The sequence below is a fragment of the Coptis chinensis genome, chromosome 3, assembly GCF_015680905.1.
Source record: "Coptis chinensis isolate HL-2020 chromosome 3, ASM1568090v1, whole genome shotgun sequence".
Taxonomy (NCBI): Eukaryota; Viridiplantae; Streptophyta; class Magnoliopsida; order Ranunculales; family Ranunculaceae; genus Coptis; species Coptis chinensis.
In genome coordinates, this window is record NC_141458.1 from 61,117,964 (window position 1) to 61,140,722 (window position 22,759).

At 35.7% G+C, this 22,759-nt stretch overlaps 2 protein-coding genes across 3 annotated transcripts; one reads left to right on the forward strand and one right to left on the reverse strand.

Annotated features, from left to right (window-relative positions):
* The first annotated feature begins 4,538 nt into the window (after positions 1 to 4,538).
* LOC147510285 (ribosome biogenesis regulatory protein (RRS1) family protein) lies at positions 4,539 to 8,337 on the forward strand. The gene is made up of 8 exons (XM_086602302.1): positions 4,539 to 4,737; positions 4,819 to 4,969; positions 5,120 to 5,171; positions 5,312 to 5,440; positions 6,935 to 7,052; positions 7,435 to 7,618; positions 7,715 to 7,828; positions 7,944 to 8,337. Exons 1-8 carry the CDS (start codon positions 4,610 to 4,612, stop codon positions 8,148 to 8,150), a joined length of 1,083 nt encoding a protein of 360 aa, XP_086458428.1. The 5' UTR covers positions 4,539 to 4,609; the 3' UTR covers positions 8,151 to 8,337.
* Positions 8,338 to 10,186: 1,849 nt separating this feature from the next.
* LOC147510286 (O-fucosyltransferase family protein) lies at positions 10,187 to 15,025 on the reverse strand. Of its 2 annotated transcripts, XM_086602303.1 has the most exons (6): positions 14,755 to 15,025; positions 14,590 to 14,669; positions 14,378 to 14,448; positions 14,194 to 14,282; positions 11,565 to 11,786; positions 10,187 to 10,967 (listed from the first exon to the last, which is right to left on the reverse strand). In XM_086602303.1, exons 1-6 carry the CDS (start codon positions 14,916 to 14,918, stop codon positions 10,235 to 10,237), a joined length of 1,359 nt encoding a protein of 452 aa, XP_086458429.1. In that variant the 5' UTR covers positions 14,919 to 15,025; the 3' UTR covers positions 10,187 to 10,234. The 2 variants fall into 2 exon arrangements, with proteins under 2 accessions (XP_086458429.1, XP_086458430.1); XM_086602304.1 differs by lacking the exon at positions 14,755 to 15,025 and having other exon boundaries at positions 14,378 to 14,482.
* Between the last annotated feature and the right edge of the window lie 7,734 nt (positions 15,026 to 22,759).

Here is a 22,759-nt window from a genome sequence, read left to right on the forward strand (position 1 = left end):
ATATGAGAAGAGATTAGAGAGGGGTTAATCCACCACACGATTCGATTGGCTATTAGTTTAGTCGTCGAATCGCCTTTCTTGATCCCTAGCAAACAACCTACATCTCTATAATCATTGTTTGACTAGCAAAAGAGATTAGCACCCCCACAAATCTCTTTGATGGGGTTTCTAATCTCTAGTTCTCCGTTATAAGCTCTATCTCTAGACACTCACAACGAAGAACTTGAAGTTCTTATGCAAAACAATAATAAAACTAATTATTAATCATCCTCACGTGGCTTCATAAACACCCTCTAATGGAGGTTTAACCTTTTGTCATCGGATTCATATTAACTAAACAATCAATACAAGACATAATGTAAAAGAACTTGAATTGAATTGAATTGTATTAAAAAAGCTTTATTGCTAAGGTTTAATGAAGGCTACAATGCTAACCCTAATTATAAACTAAAGAAAGGAAACATAATTAAAACTAAAATACTAAAAAGGTTAAGGATATTTAACATGTGATAGTTTAGCCTTAACCCTCTTTATATAGGAGAGGGTTAAGGTTATATTTTCATGTATGGGCCAAAAAGGGGGACTTTGGGCTTCTAATATGAGCCAAAAGTCCATTAGGTTAAGTTTAAAGAGGCCACAACTTCTAAAAATTAATTTAGTGCCCTTTTCGTCAACGTTTACAGCTCTTATTAGGGTAAGGCCAGGTCCATTGGAAAATTTATTCCGATCTAGTCATTTTGACATAAAGTAGGCCCAATTCTAAGGCCCGAGTCCAAAGATACGCTCTTTTGAATTTCTGATGGGTTTTTGTCTTTTTTCTACCCAAATTGACTTTGACTTCCCAGCTTTGACTGGGCTTGAAAAAGGCTTTTCTTCATGATTCTTGGGTTTTAAACGTAGAACTTCCTCAACAATCATCTTGACTCATTTTCCATGCAAAAATGGTGTCTTTAGTCACCTAATCAACTTCAAGATCTGAAATACACAAAAACACATAAATAGTACTAACTCACATTTATTATAAACATAATTGGCCTAAATAGAATACTATTAAGGGGTTTAAACTACACTTTTAGGTGCTTATCAATGTTCATGCAATCAATCAAGTATTTTGCATTCATTCTAATGCAAGCTCAAATGTAGATGCATTCAATCAATCAACTATTAATTTTACATTCATCTAATGCAAGCTCACTTACAGATGCGTTCATTCAATCAATCAAGTGTTTTGCATTCATTCTAATGCAAGCTCATATGTACATGCATTTAATCAATAAAGTGTTTTGCATTTATTCTAATGCAAGCTCGATCACTTATAGATGCGTTCATTTAATCAATCAAGTGTTTTGCATTCATTCTAATGCAAGCTCATATATAGATACATTCAATCAATCAAGTGTTTTGCATTCATTATAATACAAGCTCACATGTAGATGCATTCAAATCAAGTGTTTTACATTCATTCTAATGCAAGCTCACTTGTAGACGCGTTCATTTAATCAATCAAGTATTTTGTATTCATTTTAATGCAAGCTCACATCTAGATACATTCAATCAATAATGTGTTTTGCATTTATTCTAATGCAAGCTCACATTTAGATGCATTCAATCGATCAATCAATTGTTTTACATGTATTCTAATGCAAGCTCACTAGTAGATGTGTTTATTCAAACAATCAAACATTTTGCATTCATTCTAATGCAAGCTCATATGTACATGCATCAAATCAATCAAGTGTTTTGCATTCATTCTAATGCAAACTCACATATAGATGCATTCAATCAATCAAGTATGTTTCATGTTTTGAAAGTTCTACATGTACACTGCAATAAATTGCATTACTTGATATTCACATGTTATACACATCTATCATGATCCCGCCAGAAAACTATCTTGACATACTACAAGACCCAAATGATAGTACATAGTCCTCAAAAGTTATGTTTGTGCAAGAAGTTAGGAATTTTATTTACAAAGTGAATAAGATTGTTTTAGAATATCGATATATGAATTTTTTTACTCTTTTAGAATTAAAATCCAAATCAGATTACAGTAGTTTTAATTTTTGAAGCAATGAGTGAATATATAGTTGTAGTACCCTTAATCAATGGATGAATGAAAGTCTTAATACATAGCAGTAAATAAGTTACACAGCTTAAGATTCTTGTTATATATAATTGTAGGTGTACTAAATCCATTGGTTGTACGAGTTATGAGTTATATACTAAATCCATATATAATTTTTAATGGTGAATTATTCTCACTAGCCAATCTAAGTTACGGACTATGGCTGTGACTGCTTCATCGCTGCATGTACCATGGAAGTTTCATAAACAAATTCCATTAACCTTTTTATTACGAACAAAATTAGCTTTTTATAATAATAATTAAGCTCATTTAGATTTATGTTTACTCATTTGGTACTCTAAGCTGCCCAACTTTATTGTTTTGCGTAGAATACACTAATTGATAAACACCCAAAATTGTGTAAATAACCCTTTAATAACATTTGGTTTGGGTCAATAATGTGTTTAGTGAATAGAAATAATAATAATTTTCATACTTTTGATATGTAAACGATAAAATTTCAACAAAACCGACATTTTTGACATGGAAATAAGGTGAATATGCTAATTGGAAACAAAACATTTATATCAAATCCAAAACAAGCCCATTGGAACCTTCAAAAGATCATATTCAAGCTCATGAAGTCTGACCAAAATAGTCAATACCGGGTTAACACTGGTCAAGCATAGTCAAACCTTGCAGAAAAGATAACGAAACTTCAAAAAAACATATCTTTTGATTCCGAACTCCAATTTGGGTGTGTGACCTGTCAAAACAATCAGGGTGGCGAGCTTTACACAATGGTATATAGCTTCTATAAATTAACTTGTCTGGGAATTAAAATAAGTCTGAACCAAGACAAAGTAAAAATCCAATTACTATTCACCCTGGTCATGTGGAAGATTATGTGTTTTCCCACTTTCTCCACTTAATAAGTGAACATACCACTCTTAATTATTTATATCTTGTAATGGGGATAACTATTTATCCACCTAGATTAAATTAATGAATAATAATTTCCATTATAAAATTAAGTTAATTTGTAACATTTGGATTAAAAAGTTAGATGTAATCTTGGCCGCCCATTTTACTTATTTGTAACTATAAACAGGAGGGGTGGTGCTCTTAATAAACTGGCCAATTCACTTATGACCTTATAGTCAATATAATTTTTCTCTCATTCTTCTCTTTCTCTAAATTAGTAAGTAGGAGTAGGATTAAATTAGTTGTAGAAATAATTGTAATTTTAGTAATAAAATTCACTTCTTGTTCTTCCATTTCCATTCTCTTTTCATGTTTATTTTTTGTTATTGATTAGCTTCCAATGACAATGAAGTAATACTTTTAATTAGAGTTAAATGAAACCCCAAGAGAAAGTTTGATGTAATAGATTTAGCTAGTTTGGTTTCATTAGAAATTATGATATTTTTATGTTTGGAACTAAAAGAGATTTTATTTCACTCATACAAATGCTAGGAATTTCATTGCATACATATAACTATGATGTTAATGGAGTTCCATATGCTTATAGTTGGTTATTAGAGATGATAACATAACTATAATGGATCAATTACAATTAGTTGTCTATGATTAGTTATTTAAATCAAATTAGTAACATTTATTGCATTTGAAAGAATCTTGAGGTGGAGTTTAATTTTCTTTTAAGTAGTTAGATTTATTATCTTATTGTTCAAAGTAGTGTAAACAAAAACCCAAAAAAAGAAAACTTTTCTTTCCTCTCTAACTATTTGTCTTCAAGTTGATTTCTTTCCACTTGATTTGAATGTGTTCGACATCCCTCATCAAAATACTAAACATCAATAATCTTCCTCTTTGTATATAAAACCATTCTAGGCTCTTTGATGGACCATGTAGTACATGCAGAGTGTATCGAGGTCACAATAGATGGCAAGATTAAGGTGAGGTAGTTATCTATGTATTATTGAGAACTACAAAATTAAGCCTTAAATGTTAGTATAAGTTGAACAATCAGGAGCTCCAATTAAAAGTTAAATATTACTGACTTTCGAAAGCATGTATTCTTCTATGTTTATTTGTATTCTTATATCATAATTATAATATAAAATGTAGCATTATTTGATTTGTTATGAGGGCTTAAATTTTGTGTGGGCATTAACTACAGATTTTTGCTAGAACTAAACAGAACTTTGTAGAGTTATTTCTATACAATGTATATATCCTATGAAATGTATGATAGTGAGACAACTATGCAAGGAGTAGACAATGTTCTTAAGAAAGTTCTTGCATTGTTTTGTTCCAAATAGTGTTACTAATAGGAATTTTCCATTCAAGATAATGTTCCATAAAAGTTTTTGTAAGCGAAATAAAACCTCTTTCAGCAGCTCATCACAAAACGATAATCTGAACACGTGTAATATGTGAATTCCGACATATGTGTGATATATCGGAAATATTTCGTCTGGTATATTGAGGACAAAGAGTGTAAAATCTCAAAAACCCTAAAAGAAAAGAAGTGAAGGCACAGAGCTCCCACCGCAAACTTGGAAGATTATTATTATTATGGAGCAGAAGGCGTTGACAGCGGAGTCGTCGGTGGGTGGTGGTGGTGGTAATAAGTACCAGGTTGATGTTGGAAACTTAATGGCTTTTGACCCACATCACCATTTTACTTCTCTCCCTCCTACCAGGTTCAATTCTTTTGCTTACCCTTCTTTTATTATTATTATTATTTCTTTTTACAGTAAATAACTAAAAGTTTTCTTCTTTAGGGAAGCGCTAGCGGAGGAATGCTTACGCAGAGGCACAGAGCTTGTCCAAGCAATTGCAAATTCCCTTTTCAGTTTGCCTTCAACAGAAGATCAAGATGGTCCTTTGGTGCATTTGCCTCCACCGGTAACAAGGTTACCAAGGGAGAAGCATGTATGCCATCTTCATTTTCTCTCCACCTCCCTCTATTTTGAACCAAACATAGAAAACATATTGTGGGGAGCATTTGAGCTTGACACTTTTAAATTATATTCTATATGTTTGGAATAATTATCAGTTCCTGACCAATTTTTTTCCTGTCAGCTCCCAAGGCCTAAACCTCCTACCAAGTGGGAAGAGTTTGCTCAGAAGAAAGGTTAGTCCTAGTTTCCCTTGTATATTAGGGACCTCTACTATATTTCATTTAGGGTAGGCACCGTGTTAGTCGTCGTTGTCAATTTTAACCTTCACTGTTTTTTCCTCATCACCTGATCTTGTTTTCCAATTCTTTGTCAGGTATAAAGAACCGCAAGAAAGACAAAGTTGTCTATGATGAACAGACTGCTACGTGGAAGCGCCGCCATGGCTATGATCGTGTTAATGATGATAGAGACGTTCCCATCATTGAGGCGAAGATGACTGATGGTAACAAATTAAACTACTCTGTCTTTGTTCAAGTATCATTGTGAGACTCATGTGCACACGAAAACAAAGTGAAGACACTATTTCTTTTTAAAATATTTTATATAGGTTTTGATGGTTTTTGTAACACAAATGTGATGATATATGCTGAGGTGTCAACTTTTTGGGTCCTGGTTGGCTCCTAGTGATATAGGAATCAAGAACTATTTATTTTTGTGGTTTTGGTTCCTTGCTGTTCACCCTGTTCTAGGTCCAGTTAGGATAGTTGAACCGGGACCGGGTCTTATGAAAAATCATGGATATTCACCGGTTCATTTTTCTCTATTTTCAGTATTTTGTTATTTCATGTGAAATCTACTATTGCCATTGTTTTATATCATTTTGACATTGTCACACAAAATTGATCTGGAGTCGTAACTCATAACTTTTGTCAAATAATCTTTTTCCCCATGTTGATCAAACACTGGAATTTTTAAGATTTTTAGCCATAAAAAATTAAATACTCAACATGCTTAATACCAAAACTTTCCAACTTTCAAACAGAGCCTAATAAAAAGACCTATTTTCAGATTGAATGAATATTGGTTCAAAAGCTTTTGGATTTAGCAGCTATCACTATATGATATGAATTTCCAAAATAGCTCCTCTTCATTGTCTTCCCAAGCCGAAGTATGTATACATGAATTACCTAGCAAAAGGCATAAGTATTGGGGAGTGAACGTTGACAAGGGTAACGGAAAAATATTACTTGGTGGATGAAATTGGAAAATAACAGATCGGGACAAGAAATGGAAAAATAATTACAGTGGTATGATGATCTGAGAGATGACGAAGATGAGGGAATATGACTGTAGGAAATTTTGAGACTGATGGAGATAATTATATGGACAGAGGAGAATTAGAAGGGGGGAGGTGTATGAAGAGAGAAAATGATAGGTTGGCTGGGTGGGCAACAGTCACTGTTTGGTGGCGATTCACGGGCTTCTTTTTTGTTTTTCTTCTTTATTTTATGCTTAGGTTCTTAGGTACTTTAGGTGATGGATTTTCGGTTTTCGGTCTGGTTGCACTTTGATGACTTTGTGTTGAGGAGTCTGATAAAACATATCATGTTGCTGTTGTTGGTAGGAATGGAATTTTACGTCCTATCTTTTTGATCAATTGTTAGACTTTTCTTCGTGGTAAAGAAAAGAACATTGTTTAGATAGATGGTTTTGTGCTCTCTTTAGTAAGGTTTTATTCTGTGAATTGTTTTAGATAGATGGGTTTGTGCTCTCTTTAGTAAGGTTTTATTCTGTGAATTGTTTAGATAGATGGTTTTGTGCTCTCTTTAGTAAGGTTTTATTCTGTGAGTGTTGCAGCATTGTTACTTTGCTATTAGGTGCTCAATATTTCTTATGGAGAGAGATGGAAGTGTTGGATCCTTGGGTGTTCTGAAATTGATTCAATTTTTTTTAATGTACTTATTCGCATTCTTAATTACTCTTTATTTTATTCCAGAACCTGGGCAGGATCCTTTTGCAAAGAGGCAAGTGGAAAAGAAGCAGCGAGTAGAAAAGCAAGAAAAGAACCGGTTGCAAAATCTGAAACAAGCTGCTAAAGTTGGTGCCTTGCCAAGGTTTGGCTTTTTACTTTTTGATGAATCAATGTCTGGCAGTCATTACCTTCTAGTCCAATTATAAAAGTTACGTCTCTGTTTTTTCGTTTCAGTCCTGACATTCCACCATTTTTTCTTCAACAATTTTTCTTTTCTTCTTTAACATTTTTTCTTGCTCCCACCTCACCACCATATTTCTCAATTTCCCCATTGAATTGCCACACACTCTCACACACACGCCAACTGTGGCCAACCAATGATCTCACCTTTTAGGTATCTTTGTGTCAAAATATGCTACAAGGGGTCAAACACTTGTGCTGTATTAAATTCTTGTACACATACATAAATTTTCTTGATGGGGAGTTGATGCATCATTTCCAAAATCTGACCGATTTGTTCTCAGCCATGTCCAATTGGCTGCAAAAGCATTGCCCATTACAGGTACTCAAAGTGCCTCGAACAAACTTAGTAAAGCTGAGCTAGAGGATGTTGCTGGTAGGGCAGCAACTTCCACAGCCAGTGGTGGGAAATTTGACAAAAAGCTACCTGGTGAGAAACCAGCAAAGCATCCTGGGAAATTTCGGAAGGTTTGTTGACTTTGTTCACATCATTTTGTTGCCATGTAAATATTTTCTTTTGGCAAGACTAATGCTTATGTGTGCCTTCAATCTCTTCCTGTCTAGTTCCTCCCAGTCGCAGAAGGAACTGGAATGGGTTCACAGGAGAAGCAACAGACTGATAAGGTTCTTAACAAGCTGATATCCATGCACTCTCATGAAATTCTCAATGTAGACAAGGTGAGTGAAATCATTTAGTTATTAGTTCATTGGTGATCTAAGAAATGATAGTCATTTACGTTTGTGAAATTTTTGTAGGACTTATTTTATTTTTCATTGTTTTTGTGCGAAACAGGCTGTGACAATGTTCAATGTGAAGAAAGACAGGAAGAGGAAGAGCAGGAATGATGATGGAAAGTATTCTTCAAAGTGGAAGGGCAAGAATGATGATGGAAAGTCTTCTTCAACATCAAGCAAGTCGAAATCTAACAAAAAATCATTTAAGAAAACACCCAAGAAAGGGTTATCAAATAAATCATCAAAAAAGGGGCATTCTAAATGAAAATGAAGCGATATGCTGAAATATAAGGAGATGAAATGTAGTTGAGGCATGGCAGCTGTGTTATGTGTTTGTTTAAGTTGTGTTTTTATATAACATCCAAAAAGAAAATTTTGTAGGTGAGACAATTTTCTGTATCAAGTTCATTTAATGAGAGATCTTGAAACTGAAGATGGCCAAGTATTTTCAAGTTTTTCTGTTCATAACTGCTAAACCTGTGCGAGGTTGTAGCTGCTGCAGTTAGTGTTTCTCAGCCTTCTTAACTAGTTTTGATGTTTGTAATGTCACGTGTTGTTGCCCATGATTTACAGGCAAAAGGAATGTCAATCTGTTTTTTAATTTCCAACCTAGCTTTCAGGAAACTACTAGGTCGATTAAGTGATATATCAAAATATTGAATTTGGTGAATATATCGGTGTATCTAAAAATTGATATATATTGAAAATATCGGATATATCCAGTTTTTTTGTGACCGTCAAAATTTTGTTTTGTATATTGATATATTAGAAATATTATCGATTATATCGGAAATATCGACAATATATGGATCAAAATCAACAATATCGGTCAAAGTCAACAATTTATATCGGATATATCATATATGTCGGTTGATATATATCGTTATATTAGAAATTTCGATATATATCGGAAAAAAAAGATTCAATATTCGGTGGATATATATCGATATCGATGTACCAAAAAACGATATATATCGGCGATATTTTATTCCTTGGTTTTCGCAATCGAAGCTCATAAATAAACCCACCAAAACACCAAAGTTGGAATACCCAATAAATACTACAAGAAATTAGCCCCATGGCCCACTTTCGTTTCAAAACAAAACTAAGAAATTAGCCACAAGGCCCAAAGAGAAATCTGGTGACAAGTTTTATTATTTGTTAATTTAGTTGTTCGGTCATTTTGTCAGTGGTTGGGCAACCTTTTAGGCGATTAGGCACGGGTTGCAAGTTTGTCCGAACCCCATGATCTTCCTGGTCATTTTACATTTTTTTTTCTTCTAATAAATGTACAACAATCTGTTTACTATGCAATTTCCTTGACTCTCCTGTAATCTGGTGGTGTTTCCATAACTTGAGAACAGTTTTAACTGTCAACATATATTGATGCATCTATTGACTGAGGAACAAAAGGAAAACGATTATCATTTCTCCGATGCTTCAACACAGTCTCAATAAATATAAAATTTACTGCAATCCGATCAATGCCATCCCAGCTTCAAATATATTTGAACATTTTGGTTTTCCTATTTAAATTTACCAATACACCAATACATCATCTAATCCAATCCTAATCAACAATTGTCCCACGTTAAGTTTGTAATTTGGGCTTAAGCCACCTAAGCATTCAAATGTTTGTATATACGTTTTGGTTCTTTTATAGTTCTGGTTGTGTGATATGATTTTTTTAAAGATTATATTGCTGTCCTTGTTTGGTGCAAGGATCAAAATATTGAATTCGGTGAATATATCGGTGTACTCAAAAACCGATATATATCGGAAATATCCAGTTTTTTTATGACCTGTCAAAATTTTGTTTTGTATGTCGATATATCGGAAATATCGTCTATTATATAAAAAATATCGACAATATATCGATCAAAGTCAACAATATTTGGTCAAAGTCAACAATATGGGTCAAAGTCAACAATTTACAGATATATCGGTCGATATATATCATTATATCGGAAATTCTGATATATATCGGAAAAAAAAAATTCAATATTCGGTGGATATATATTAGATATATCGATGTCGGTGTACCAAAAAACGATATATATCGACGATATTTTGTTCCTTGGTTTGGTGTTTCCTTTTGATTTGCAGAACCAATGGGAGGCAAAATTCCTTTTGAAAAGCAATGGAAAGGAAACAAATGACACCAGTTGATTGAAAATGAAATGAAAGTGGGCAAGGCAACTAATTGTTTTCTTTCGAAGAAGTTGTTACAGACCAAACACAACCTACAGTTTTGTGGTTGCACCTAATACTAAATACTAACAAGGGTTAAGTAACTGACGCTAAGGAAACAAATGAAATTGTTATTACAGAGTCACAGACATACAAAGTTTACAACTTCCACTCACAAAAACAATCAGGTAAAGCAGATCCTCTGCCCAGAATAAAATCGTCTCTATGAACCTTCCATAAGGCTTCTAACAAATTCACTCCTACATAACCCTGAGATATTAACTCCGCAAAAGCCCTTCTACTCAAGAAAAGAGTTTTAAATAATCCTTTAAAAGTCCTCATTGCAGACACCATCTTGTCCATGTTTCCAAAATACGTAGCTACATACGAGTCGCTATTGACAGACACGTAATAATCCAGTGCAGCTTTTGTGTTCCCATGCATGCTCGTGAAATCCTGACCACTGAGGAGAGAAGATTTAGTATAAACATTAGTGTATACAGATGTTAACCCATCAATTTCCATGAGACCATCACCAGCAGCCAAATAAATAGTTGTGTTCGTCGGAATGGCAAGTGCTTTAAGGATGAAAGCTGTCTCATTTGGGGTCGGGGGGCACTTCCCACGGCTCCTCCAAATATGAGCCATCTCTCCAGTCCAGGGTTTTCGATCCCCTTGTGCAGAGCTAATGGCTTTTCTGGAAGCAGCAGAGAGGCTCTGGTACTCACATTGACTGTAAGCTACCATGTCAGGTTCAAAGCGTAGGTGAAGGGACAGAAAGGGTTTGGGTATGGCATCCAAAAGCTCAGAGCCTTTTTTCTCTAGAGATTCAGTAAGACGAAGAGCTTTGTAACAACCTTGACAAAGAGCAGCCTTGGCATACAATGGATACCTGCAAGATCATTGCAATATTTCTGCGAACTAAGTTAAGCTTTTCAAGCAACGATGAGTTTCAACATATGGATCACAAAATGACAGTCAATACATGTTTTTTTTTTTTTCAATCGGCCCAAAATAACTACAACTAACAAAGGATTCAACAGCCAAGACACGAGTCCTTGTGAAAAGACGCGATTTAAGAAATGCCTAACCCTGAAGGACTACCTCAGACGAATCAACAGATGAAAGAAGTTTCCATGGCCATCTAACACAATATTTTCTTTTATCACATGTTTAAGCTTTAGGAGAACCAAAAAACTGAAAGTGGGAAAATGGAGACTTTAAAACCATTAACCTCTTTTCATATCTTGGTAAGAAGTGGTACAGGGCGTAACCGTCGTACAGTATTAGAGACTAACCTTACGAAAAAAATTCAAGTTTTTATGGTATAATGACAATCCAAGTGTCAATTAAAACTTTCCAACAGGCAAGCACCATAACCAAAAGTGCACTATAGTAATTACATATCTATCAATTCTATCCACAAAGACAATCAAAAGAAGTTTAAATTTTAATTGATGCAACTGGTAGGTGAATTGCCAAATGATACCTGTCCCTTCTCTGGCTTGCTGCTGGTGTAATTGAGATGTAACGATGCTCCAAAAGCAAAGGAAGAACGCTTTCGATGTAGTCAAAATGGCCTTTACGTTTGCTGCAATCCACTCGGACTGGTTCTCTCAATGCTATCTCTTCTGGCACAGTCTTCAAAACCGTAATGTAGTTTTTCATTTCTTGAATGAAGTAGTCAACGTCAAAGACATCTGCAAAACCACTATATTGACACTAACAGAAGTCAAGACTTAGGGGACCATAATGCAAATGCAAATGCAAATACAGAAATAATACACTACTACAATGGCAAAGAATATAAGCGATAGTGTAGTAGACGCACGACTACTAAACAAATATCTAGCGACCCATCAAAAACTATTCTTGACAATGTTATCAATGCATGAAGAACAACAATAAGCATGTCCAAATGCTAGTTTAAAACCTCAATAACTGTAATTCACAAGAGGGGAAAATGTGCTCCAAAAAATGTAAGTCTACCCTTGTGTTTGCCTTACATCTGTGTTTAATTCAATTTCCAAGAATCAAGGTTCTTGGAGAATCAAAGGTGATTTTGTAAAGATAGAACACAAAAGCGAGTTAGATCTAAAGTGAAAGAAAACAAAGTTGATAAAGGGTATGAAACTTGGGGAAAGCAATACTCGTTCTAAATTAAAGATGTTCATTTTCCTTGAATAATTGGACCATGTGGATAACTTCTTCCCTCTTCCTTTTCCATCTTCATCTCTGTCTCTCTCATTTTGCAGAAATCTTGATTCACTGAAACAAATACAGGCCTCAGAGTTTCTCTATCTGATTTCTGTAATGCATGGTACTTTACATACTTTTTTCAAATGACAATGGACTGCTAGAATCTGGTTTGCATCACTTCTAGCATGGAGAATCTCTGATGAGCTACTAGCTGAGCATCATTGGATAAAAATTTTGTTTCAATTGAATGAGGAGTCAGATGGTACATCGGCTTTGGCTTTCTTCACTATGGAGTATGGAGTCCATTTGGATGTCTAGAAATTGCTCTTCTAGTTAACCACATTTCTTTCTCTGTTGAGAATTGTGTTCTTACCTCACTTGAGAGGTGGAATGAATGGAATGCAGTTATGAATAACTTACAGCATGATACTCCTATTATGTATGACGAAAATGAGAATATGCAGGTTGAGAATGAATGGACAGCTCCACCACCAGGGTGGATTAAATTAAATTCTGATGCAGCCTATCATAAGAACTCTAAGTCTTGTGCTTTGCCTGTGGTGGCCAGGGATGAAGTTGGAATGTGTCTGACAGGATTGATTTACTATGAAGGAAAGTGCAAGGTCTGCAGGGAAAGCGGAACTTTTGGGATCTGAGCTTGCAGTGTTGAAGGCATAGGAACTTGGGTGGCCAAATGTGATCATAGAGGGGGATGCTACTGAAGTAATTATGGCACTGAAGAAGGAAAGTTCCAGTTCAGAATGGAGTTGGAACTCTATGTTACTGAATGTTGATGGACGACTTCACTACTTTCTAGTTGTCTGTTTAAGTTTATTCCAAGAAATTGTAACGGGCTTGCCCATGAACTAGCTAAGTGGGCCTGGATGTATTTATCCGCAGATGTGTGTCAACACTCTGCCTCTTCTGTAAACACTTTTACTTAGACTAATAAAACAGTGACTACCAATTAAAAAAAGTAATACATGGTGCATTTTGGGGGAACAGATAATAACCATTTAATAATAGAAAGGGCTCTAAAATCTTTGCAACAAATGGCGGATTTTTGAAACAAAGGGATCAAATGAGATGGCAAAAAGGACAAATCTAACATCTTAAAAAGATGTAAAACAAAATGAAAGTCTTTGATACGCGTGCTACTACTAACTAGAACAGTGAGAACACTCCCCCCCCCACCCCCTTAGGGGTTCGTCTTTGGTGAATATGATCTCCTTACCATGGAGATCATCCTCGGAGAATTTAGCTCATTTGGAAATGTCTAACTTTATCAAAAGAGTTTTCCTTATCTTTTTTCAGATTTGTCCCTTATGCTCTATCTCAGCAGACACCTTTATTTTCAAAACCAAGGTGGTCTTGCTCAAGATTAGAGCCCTCTAACTTGGATGGCGGTTACCTCATGCACATCATCTGTTAAATCGGTCTCCACTAATCAACAATTTTTTTTTACCTTTCCATTATTAGAATAAAAGGAAGTAGACATTTCAGTCCGCAGATTGAGCTTAGCTAGTTCTTAGGGTCAATGGCTTGTTAGTGGTGGAAAGCCATCACTACCTACTTGTGCATAAATGCAGGCATCTCCCGATCATTTCCTCTAGCATGTTTTGGCTGTTCAACTTCTATCTAAATTTTTTTTGAGTGAGGAATAACTATGACATTGGAGAGAAAACCAATTACCCTATGATTTTTGAATAAGTTTTCCGAAACATTCCATCTTCTACGCAAATGGATAATACTCGTAGTAACTCGTTATCCAGTTAACTGTTCTGACAACTAACCCGGTTTGTCAGCCATCCAAAACTCAAGATTGAACCCACTCATTGATTGGATTGAACTCTCCCCTATTTAAACAATAGTGTCTCTTACGTCACAACAAGTCATAAAAAATGAAGCTTCGAAAGTACCTGGATTCGTTCCAGTACGCAGCGACTTCAAACTTGGGCAAAACCAAGGTTGCATTCAACAAACGCGCGACGCCAATACCATCACACAGCTGCAATACCATTATAAATCATTATGATTAAAGTTCCAAAAAAACGAAAGCCCTTAATCAAATAAAAGTAACAAAAAAAAAAGCAGAGAACCCACATCTCGTCTCATCTGATTGAGGCCACCATAGCAATCCACTCGAATGAATCCGTTACTCAGTTTAGGAAGAGCTGCAGGAATTTCAACAAAAACCAATGCAAATGTCTGCAATGAACCCCACCATTGGAAAAAAAAAACAAATATTCAGCTACTTAAAAGCAAATAACCCCTATCCCTAATCCATAACGCTTAACAACGTGGTTAAAACTTACGGGTCAAATGTCCTTGTATCCACCATTTACAAGGTCTCCATTCTACCAATCTAGGAACACTCCAAATATCCGATTTCCGCCTATACGAAAAACGTAATATATACATTAAACTATAAACTCAAATATGCAAATAATATTAATATAGAAGTGTGTTGAAGTACTTACTGAGTAGAAGAAGAAGAAGGTGGTGCAATGTAGAAATAGTTTACAGGAAAAGGGGTTGTTGAAGGAGACAGTAAAATGACCACCAGAAGTAGAGATAAGAAGAATACTACTATACTGAATACGGGTTTTACGGGGAACATATTATGCAGTTTGAAAAAGTGCATAATAAATTGGTGGGAGTTGCGTGGAAGGAGATTAGGATTTAGGAGTACGGTTTGGGGTTTAGCATGTTGGATCTCTGAGAAAGATCTTCTTGATGTGTTTCCTATATGTCATAGGAGGTATGATACTGTACTACCGTATTACTTTTGTTATTTCAAGTACGTAGTAGAGTGGCCCTAGATTGTGACTGTCACTAGATGGTAGCTGACCTTCTCAATTTTCATGATATCTAAAATACCCAAAACGGAATGATTAAACTCCTTATTACAAAACTCATCATTAATTATTATGGGAAACTTGGAAATGAGGTTTATTGGTTTCATAAAACTAGGTTCAAAACCCTGATTCCGGTATTTATTAGCCTAAAACCCATTGACTTTATGAATTACGTCTAAAGTCAACCTGGTTTATTAGAGTGTGAAATAAAAGTTTCATTTTTGGTTGGGTTTACATTATCGTGAATTTGGATAGAAATTGTCGATGGTGATTTCTCGATCATATCGTGAATTTGGACTGAAAGTGAGACCGTGTTTTCTCCTTTCTCCTATGTTGTTCTCCTTTTGACTGTTAACAAGGTATTTTTTAGATAAATTTTTTCATTGAATAATATAACGTGCACTCGTTTGAAAAATGGAATTGTTGTAAGTTGTGAGAAAAAACCAACCGTACTTTATTTATTTTTAAAAAAATACCGTATATACCATTTTATATGAAACTTGTTAATCAATTTATTTCTTTCTCAATTTAGGTTTACATTATCGTGAATTTGGAAAGAAATTGTCGATGGTGAATTCTCGATCATATTGTGAATTTGGACTGAAAGTGAGGCTGTGTTTTCTCCTTTCTCCGTTGTTCTCCTTTTGATTGTTAACAAGGTATTTTTTAGATAACTTTTTTCATTGAATAATATAACGTGCACTCTTTTGAAAATGGAATTGTTGTAATTTATAGTTTCATTTCAATTTTTGTGTACGATGGATTTCACTGTTCTTGTAGTTATATCCTATAAAAATTTGACTCTTGTGAGTCGTATTGGCCGGCCCGTCTTCGTCAATTATGGATTTTAGAAATGAGCTAGATTTATACGAATTTGATATTTCTTTCACTCGTGATGGAAAGTTGTTTGTTACAGAAAGTGATGCAGATCGAGCTGCAATCTTTAGTGTGCTACAACTTTGCAAAGGGCTTCTCTACAGTTAACATTGATGCCACAGACCAAATTTCTCTGGTCAATAGAGGTGATGCCAAGGACTCTCGGGACAGGTTGGAAAATCCTTTATGGTACCATGCATACAGATGAGAAACTGAGGGCGAAGAATTTTCAGATGGTATCTCGATGCTGTATTTGTACGGTGGCAGAGGAAACAGAAGAACATATTCTATTCAAATATGCATCACCACTCTAGGATTGATAATCGAGAAGACATGCTCACAAAATGTAGAAAGGAAAGTCCTCTTTTACAGGACTTGTGGAAGGTAGCCTCAATTGCTTGTTTGGTCGCTATTTGGAGGAATAGAAATTGAGTCTTATACGACAGCAAGAAGTCGAGCATAAGTTCAGTCATGTTTCAAGTCCGAGGAGCAGTTAAAAGAGCTTATGGTTATTCGAAGAAACACATGAATAACACTACCCGAGACTTGGAAGTCTTGAAAGCTTGGAAGCTACATCCCAAGCTCTGGAAGCCTCCACACATTTTTGAATGTTATTCGGTGGCACCACCAATTAACATGATTAAAGTGAATGCTGATGGTTGTTCAAGAGGAAATCCCGATAACTCAGGTTGGGGCATGCTTCTAAGAGACAACAACGGTAATGTTCTTAGAGCATATATAGGAGGTATGGGTATTGCAACAAACTTTATAGCTAACATGTTGAGAAAGTGGGAGTTGGGTTTGTTGTTCATCTTAGATCCAAATGTTGGAGGATGGGTCTGATGGATGGAAACTACTCTCTCTAAACTCTTCTCTCTTTTCTAATGGTGGAAGACACTAGTAAAGGGATGGAGTTTAAAACATGAAAATGAAAACAAGGATTGAAACATGGAATACTTAGTAGAGAATAAAACTTGATTGAAAGGAACTTGATTGAACTTGAAATAAGAACTTGAAGACAACAATGGAAATTAAGAATAAAGTAATTCAAATAAAATAAAAAGACTTGAAATTAAAATTAGGTTACTCTACTCCTAACAAACCAAATGGTTTGGACCCTAAAACATTGGATAACTAATTCTCTACATCTTTTTGGTTTATATAGGACACCATTTACAATTATGCCCCCTTCTAGAAACAACCTAGTGGGCTTTTGACCTAAGCCCATGAAATAGAATTCTTGATTTTTGCTTTAGGTCCTTGAGTCCATAGCTTTCAGCCTTGAGTCCTTCAGTATTTGACTTTGATAGTTTGACTTTTCAGCATTTTGCTCCTAAGCTGGAATCTTCCCACGCAACGTGAATAGCCATCCTTTTTGTGCCAAAATGCACGTATTAGGAATATGCGTCCTAAATGGCTTGTATCTTGCAACTAGTAGCAAAAGCTATAAGTTGTTTGTTCATTAAGCATAAGAAGGGCATATTTGAAGCAATATAAAGGTAATAAAACGCACATTTGGGGACTGATCAACTATCCCCAAACAGTATTTTGCTTGTCCTCAAGCAAAAGATGAGAAAGAAAAACTAAGATCACAAATGTGTGATTTATTATAATAGTCTCGTTTCGCAGAGTGCGATTGCATTGACCATATGCAACAATGCCTTAAACCACTAGGACTTCCCTAGTGGACGAGCTTAAGCCTCGTAAGAGTTTTCCAAAGAAGGTACTCACAAATTTCCTCTATTTAGTACAAAGGGTCTTGTTTTCTTATTTATTCTCAGAGGTTATACATCTCATTAGCGGGAAATAAAGAAAAGTTCCTTCGAACTCAGAATAATATATATATAGTAGTTTAATCATCTAAAGATAAACGTGCAAAACATGAGCTGTGAAATGCAAAAGCAGAGTTGTTTTCGAAACTTTTGGAGAGCGTCCTTAAGTTAGGTCCTCACAGGGGTGTGTTGCAATCACAACTCTCTGATAGATTCACTCAAATTTCATTTTCTCAAGTGCAGAGGGCACTTATATTCATCACATACTCGAATGACGTCCAAAGAAACCGGGTCGATTGATCACAATATCCACTGACTCCATATGATTTTCAATTTTTGGGAGTTCTAACTTTTCTTTTGTTTCTTTTGAAATCGACTCCTTTTGATTTTGAACTTTTGGGAGATTTCGATCTTTGAATCTTTTCTTTATTTTCTTTTTCTTTTGAAGCTTATAACTATTCTATTTTTGTACAAGGCCTTCTCTTCTCTTTTTACATATCATTCAATTTTCAACTCATCAGCTAGGTAAGCTTTTTATTGTGTGTGTAGTAACTGTTTTGACCCCCACCTACTTGGCAAACGTCCATTAGTAGGGGTATCAATTTTATTCGTTTAATCGACAGGGCTAAAGCCCAATTTGCAATACCATGGATCAATGTATAGGCCCATTAACTCATGTGTCTAAGGCTGAACCTTAGCCACATGGCTTGCCACTAATGTATATTAATTTATGTCCAGATTTGTTTCTTATCAAAGAGATAATTATCAGTTGAGAGTTATATTCAATCACAATTACTTAAGCTATAAGAATACTTGAGCTACAAGGAGTCTCTACTCTACCTATATAAATACCAAATTATTTTTCATACAGAACTACGTTCTTAAGACTTGATCCCATCGATAATTTGGGTACGTAGGCAACCGAAAGGTATAGTCTCATCATTCACTCAATCACCATCACTTTTCTCACTACTTTTCTATGTTATTCATATCTTTCATCACCACTTAGTGTTTTAATCATATTTAGTCAAAATATAATTGGTGCCGTCTGCGGTTCTTATTCAAAACCAACAATCACATTCTACAAAAGTTATGATGAATACTCGACGAGCCTAAGTTTTTGATGTACTTATTGACGATCATCGCGAATGGGAGGTTCAAGGTTAACCTGGCGGTATCGGACTACTCCCTTTCAACACCCGATTGCATGCGACCCGGCTACCATTCCACCGATGCACCAAATTATTTGGCACAAAGTTATTGCCTCTGATGATTCTTCGTCATCTGTTACGGATAATGTTCATCATATGTCACGAGAAATACTTCTTCAAAAGTGCACGAGTGTACGACAAAAATAACAACTACTACAAACGTCGTTTGAAACAAACCATTCTTCTCGAAGATGATATTGTATATGTCACACCACAATGTAACACACTCCAATGACATTGTAGCATGTGGGATCGTTTACGTGGTAAGGATGAGATTCATGTTGTTCACAATGTACGGTCATCTATGAGTTCTTGAAAATGGTGTTGTATCTATCACACCACAACATAACACACGCCAATAACATAGTTGCATGTGGGATCGTTTACGTGGTGGTGATTAGATTCTCACTGTTCGCAATAGTTACCCACGAGTTCAAGATAATACATGCGGGCTTCACAATGGGTACTTTTCACGAATCTCAATGACACATATCTAATTCATATTTTTCCATTGCCGTTTCAGCTGAATTGAGGCATTCTTGTATTGAGAATATTGCACTGGTCTTGTTTCATGCTGTCAGACGTCTTAAGCTTATTTCACATAAGGAATAGTCGAAATTTATACTTATTGAATATCCGCTGTACAAGTTTTTTTCGCAATGTCTACGAATCGAGTCGCAGAATGGAAAAGTTACATTAGCGTTTACAACATTGTCTCTGACACTCGTACAATTAAACATAGACAAACTTTGGTTTCACTAATGACTAATTTTCTTATTGATGATATTCTTATGTCGAATGCATTACTCGATGAGGAAAATGTTGATCCCTAATTGTCATTACCTCCCGGGCGATGACTTGAAATATTTATCGGATATATCAGCTGATTGCTAGATTTACACTGATAGTTAGCATAATAAGTCCGCTTCCGATCTTGTTTTTGTCATCTTAAAGTTGAATGAAGACATAATTGGGAGGTCTCTACGTTGGGGTTTTGACGCTTCAAATAATATGGCCGAGTCCGAAACTGTCATTTGCGGTATACGCACAACTCTTCAGCTGGGGGCGACTACGTTACGATTAATTATTCTCAGTTAGTTGCTAGCCACTTTGAATGATAATATGCAACTCGCGATAATAAAATGGTTGTTTATATAGACTTAATTCAATAAATTGTATAAAATTTTATATCTATCAGTATTGTGTAGTATTCACGCTATGATATACGACATCCTGATTCTATCGCAACTTATCTGTGGAAAATCAAGTTATCGCTATTACGACAACACTGGATTAACCACTTATGCGGTCAGATGATTCCAACGAGCTTGACACTAATAATGTCTCTGTATCTACTGACGACGATCATGCAGCTACTGATGCTCCGGAATTCCTGATAAACAAAAACTCTATCGCAGCGGCACAAGTCTCAATCCTTTACTTCGTTGTTTTGGGAAGAATGAACGATTTACTAGGCCTCGAAGAAATTCAGTTAGGACTATGAGAACACCACTCCCGTGGGCGAAGTCTCGCTCACATAGCAATGACCCAATGGTATTAGTGGCCATACATGCCAACGGATGTTAAGCGTTTGTCTGAGAAGTGTATGCCTTGTCAAAAACATGATATATGATATGGGTCAAATTTTCCATGATGAAGCGGCATCCAATCCATAAACCTTGGTCATTTGCAAAATGGGGTCTTGATATTATTGGTTTATTTCCAACAGCCCCGGCAGTGTTCCTTTCTTGCTCGTCGTAACAAATTATTTTACTAAGTGAGCGGACAAAATTAACAAGTTGAACGAAAATCGGACAAAAATTTGTTAGTCTGTTTCCAGTTCAATAGTTTCTTTTCCGTTATTATCTTTACACTTTTCAAGATTTGGTGATCAATAAAGTCTTTCTTTCACTTCAGTTCTAATGGTATAATTTTGTTTCCATTGCAACATTATTATTGCTACGGACAAAAGCTGATGAAGTTACCGCATTTAGCTTCGTCAGTCTAAGCTTGAACGTTTTTATGCTCGCTTAGTTCGTTACTATTGTTACGACAAAATCTGACGAAGTTACCGCATTTAGCTTTGTCAGTCTATGTTTGAACGTTTTTACGCTCGCTTAGTTTATTATTATCGCTACGACAAAATCTGACGAAATTACCGCGTTCAGTTTTGTCAGTCTATGTTTGAACGCTTTTACGCTCGCTTAGTTCGTTACTATCGCATTACGACAAAACCTGACGAAGTTACCGCGTTTAGCTTATTCAGTTTTAGTTTAAACGATTTTACGCTCGCTTAGTTCGTTACTATCGCTACGACAAAATTTGACGAAGTTACTGCGTTTAGCTTCGTCAGTCTAAGTTTGAACGCTTTTACGCTCGCTTAGTTTATTACTATCGCTACGACAAAATTTGACGAAGTTATCGTGTTTAGCTTTGTCAGTCTAAGTTTGAATGCTTTTACGCTCGCTTAGTTCGTTACTATCGCTACGACAAAATCTGATGAAGTTACCGCATTTAGCTTCTTCAGTCTAAGTCTGAACGTTTTTACGCTCGCTTAGTTCGTTACTATCGTTACGACAAAATCTAACAAAGTTACCGCATTTAGCTTTGTTAGTCTAAGTTTGAACGTTTTTACGCTCGCTTAGTTCGTTACTATCGCTACGATAAAATTTGACAAAGTTACCGCGTTTAGCTTCGTCAGTCTAAGTTTGAACGCTTTTACGCTCGCTTAGTTCGTTACTATCGCGCTACGACAAAACCTAACAAAGTTACCGCGTTTAGCTTCTTCAGTCTAAGTTTGAACTCTTTTATGCTTGCTTAGTTCGTTACTATCGCTACGACAAAATCTGATGAAGTTACCGCGTTTAGCTTCGTCAGTCTAAGTTTGAACGCTTTTACGCTCGCTTAGTTCATTACTATCGCTACGACAAAATCTGATGAAGTTACCGTGTTTAGCTTCGTCAGTCTAAGTTTGAATACTTTTACACTCGCTTAGTTTGTTACTATCACTACGACAAAATCTGTCGTAGTTACCGCGTTTAACTTCGTCAGTCTAAGTTTGAACGTTTTTACGCTCGCTTAGTTTGTTACTATCGCTATGACAAAATTTGACGTAGTTACCGCGTTTAGCTTCGTCAGTCTAAGTTTGAACGCTTTTACGCTCGCTTAGTTTGTTACTATTGCTACGACAAAATCTGACAAAGTTACCACGTTTAGCTTCGTCAGTCTAAGTTTGAACGCTTTTACGCTTGCTTAGTTCGTTACTATCGCTACGACAAAATCTGTTGAAGTTACCACGTTTAGCTTCATTAGTCTAAGTTTGAACACTTTTACGCTCGCTTAGTTCGTTACTATCGCGCTACGACAAAATTTATCGAAGTTACCGCATTTAGCTTCGTCAGTCTAAGTTTGAACGCTTTTATGCTCGCTTAGTTCGTTACTATCGCTACGACAAAATCTGATGAAGTTACCGCGTTTAGCTTCGTCAGTCTAAGTTTGAACGCTTTTACGCTCGCTTAGTTCGTTACTATCGCTCACGACAAAATCTGATGAAGTTACCGTGTTTAGCTTCGTCAGTCTAAGTTTGAATACTTTTACACTCGCTTAGTTCGTTACTATCACTACGACAAAATCTGTCGTAGTTACCACGTTTAGCTTTGTCACTCTAAGTTTGAACATTTTTACGCTCGCTTAGTTTGTTACTATCGCTACAACAAAATCTGACGAAGTTACTGTGTTTAGCTTCGTCAGTCTAAGTTTGAATGCTTT

Excerpts from the sequence above, each read along its gene's own strand:
- LOC147510285 (XM_086602302.1), top strand. The coding sequence starts at position 4,610 with ATGGAGCAGAAGGCGTTGACAGCGGAGTCGTCGGTGGGTGGTGGTGGT. Across the intron at positions 7,053-7,434 it reads AAAGTTGGTGCCTTGCCAAG|CCATGTCCAATTGGCTGCAA; the intron begins GTTTGGCTTTTT and ends ATTTGTTCTCAG. Across the intron at positions 7,619-7,714 it reads ATCCTGGGAAATTTCGGAAG|TTCCTCCCAGTCGCAGAAGG; the intron begins GTTTGTTGACTT and ends CTTCCTGTCTAG.
- LOC147510286 (XM_086602303.1), bottom strand. The coding sequence starts at position 14,918 with ATGCACTTTTTCAAACTGCATAATATGTTCCCCGTAAAACCCGTATTC. Across the intron at positions 14,670-14,754 it reads CCTTCTTCTTCTTCTACTCA|GCGGAAATCGGATATTTGGA; the intron begins GTAAGTACTTCA and ends TTTTTCGTATAG. Across the intron at positions 10,968-11,564 it reads GCAAGCCAGAGAAGGGACAG|GTATCCATTGTATGCCAAGG; the intron begins GTATCATTTGGC and ends ATGATCTTGCAG.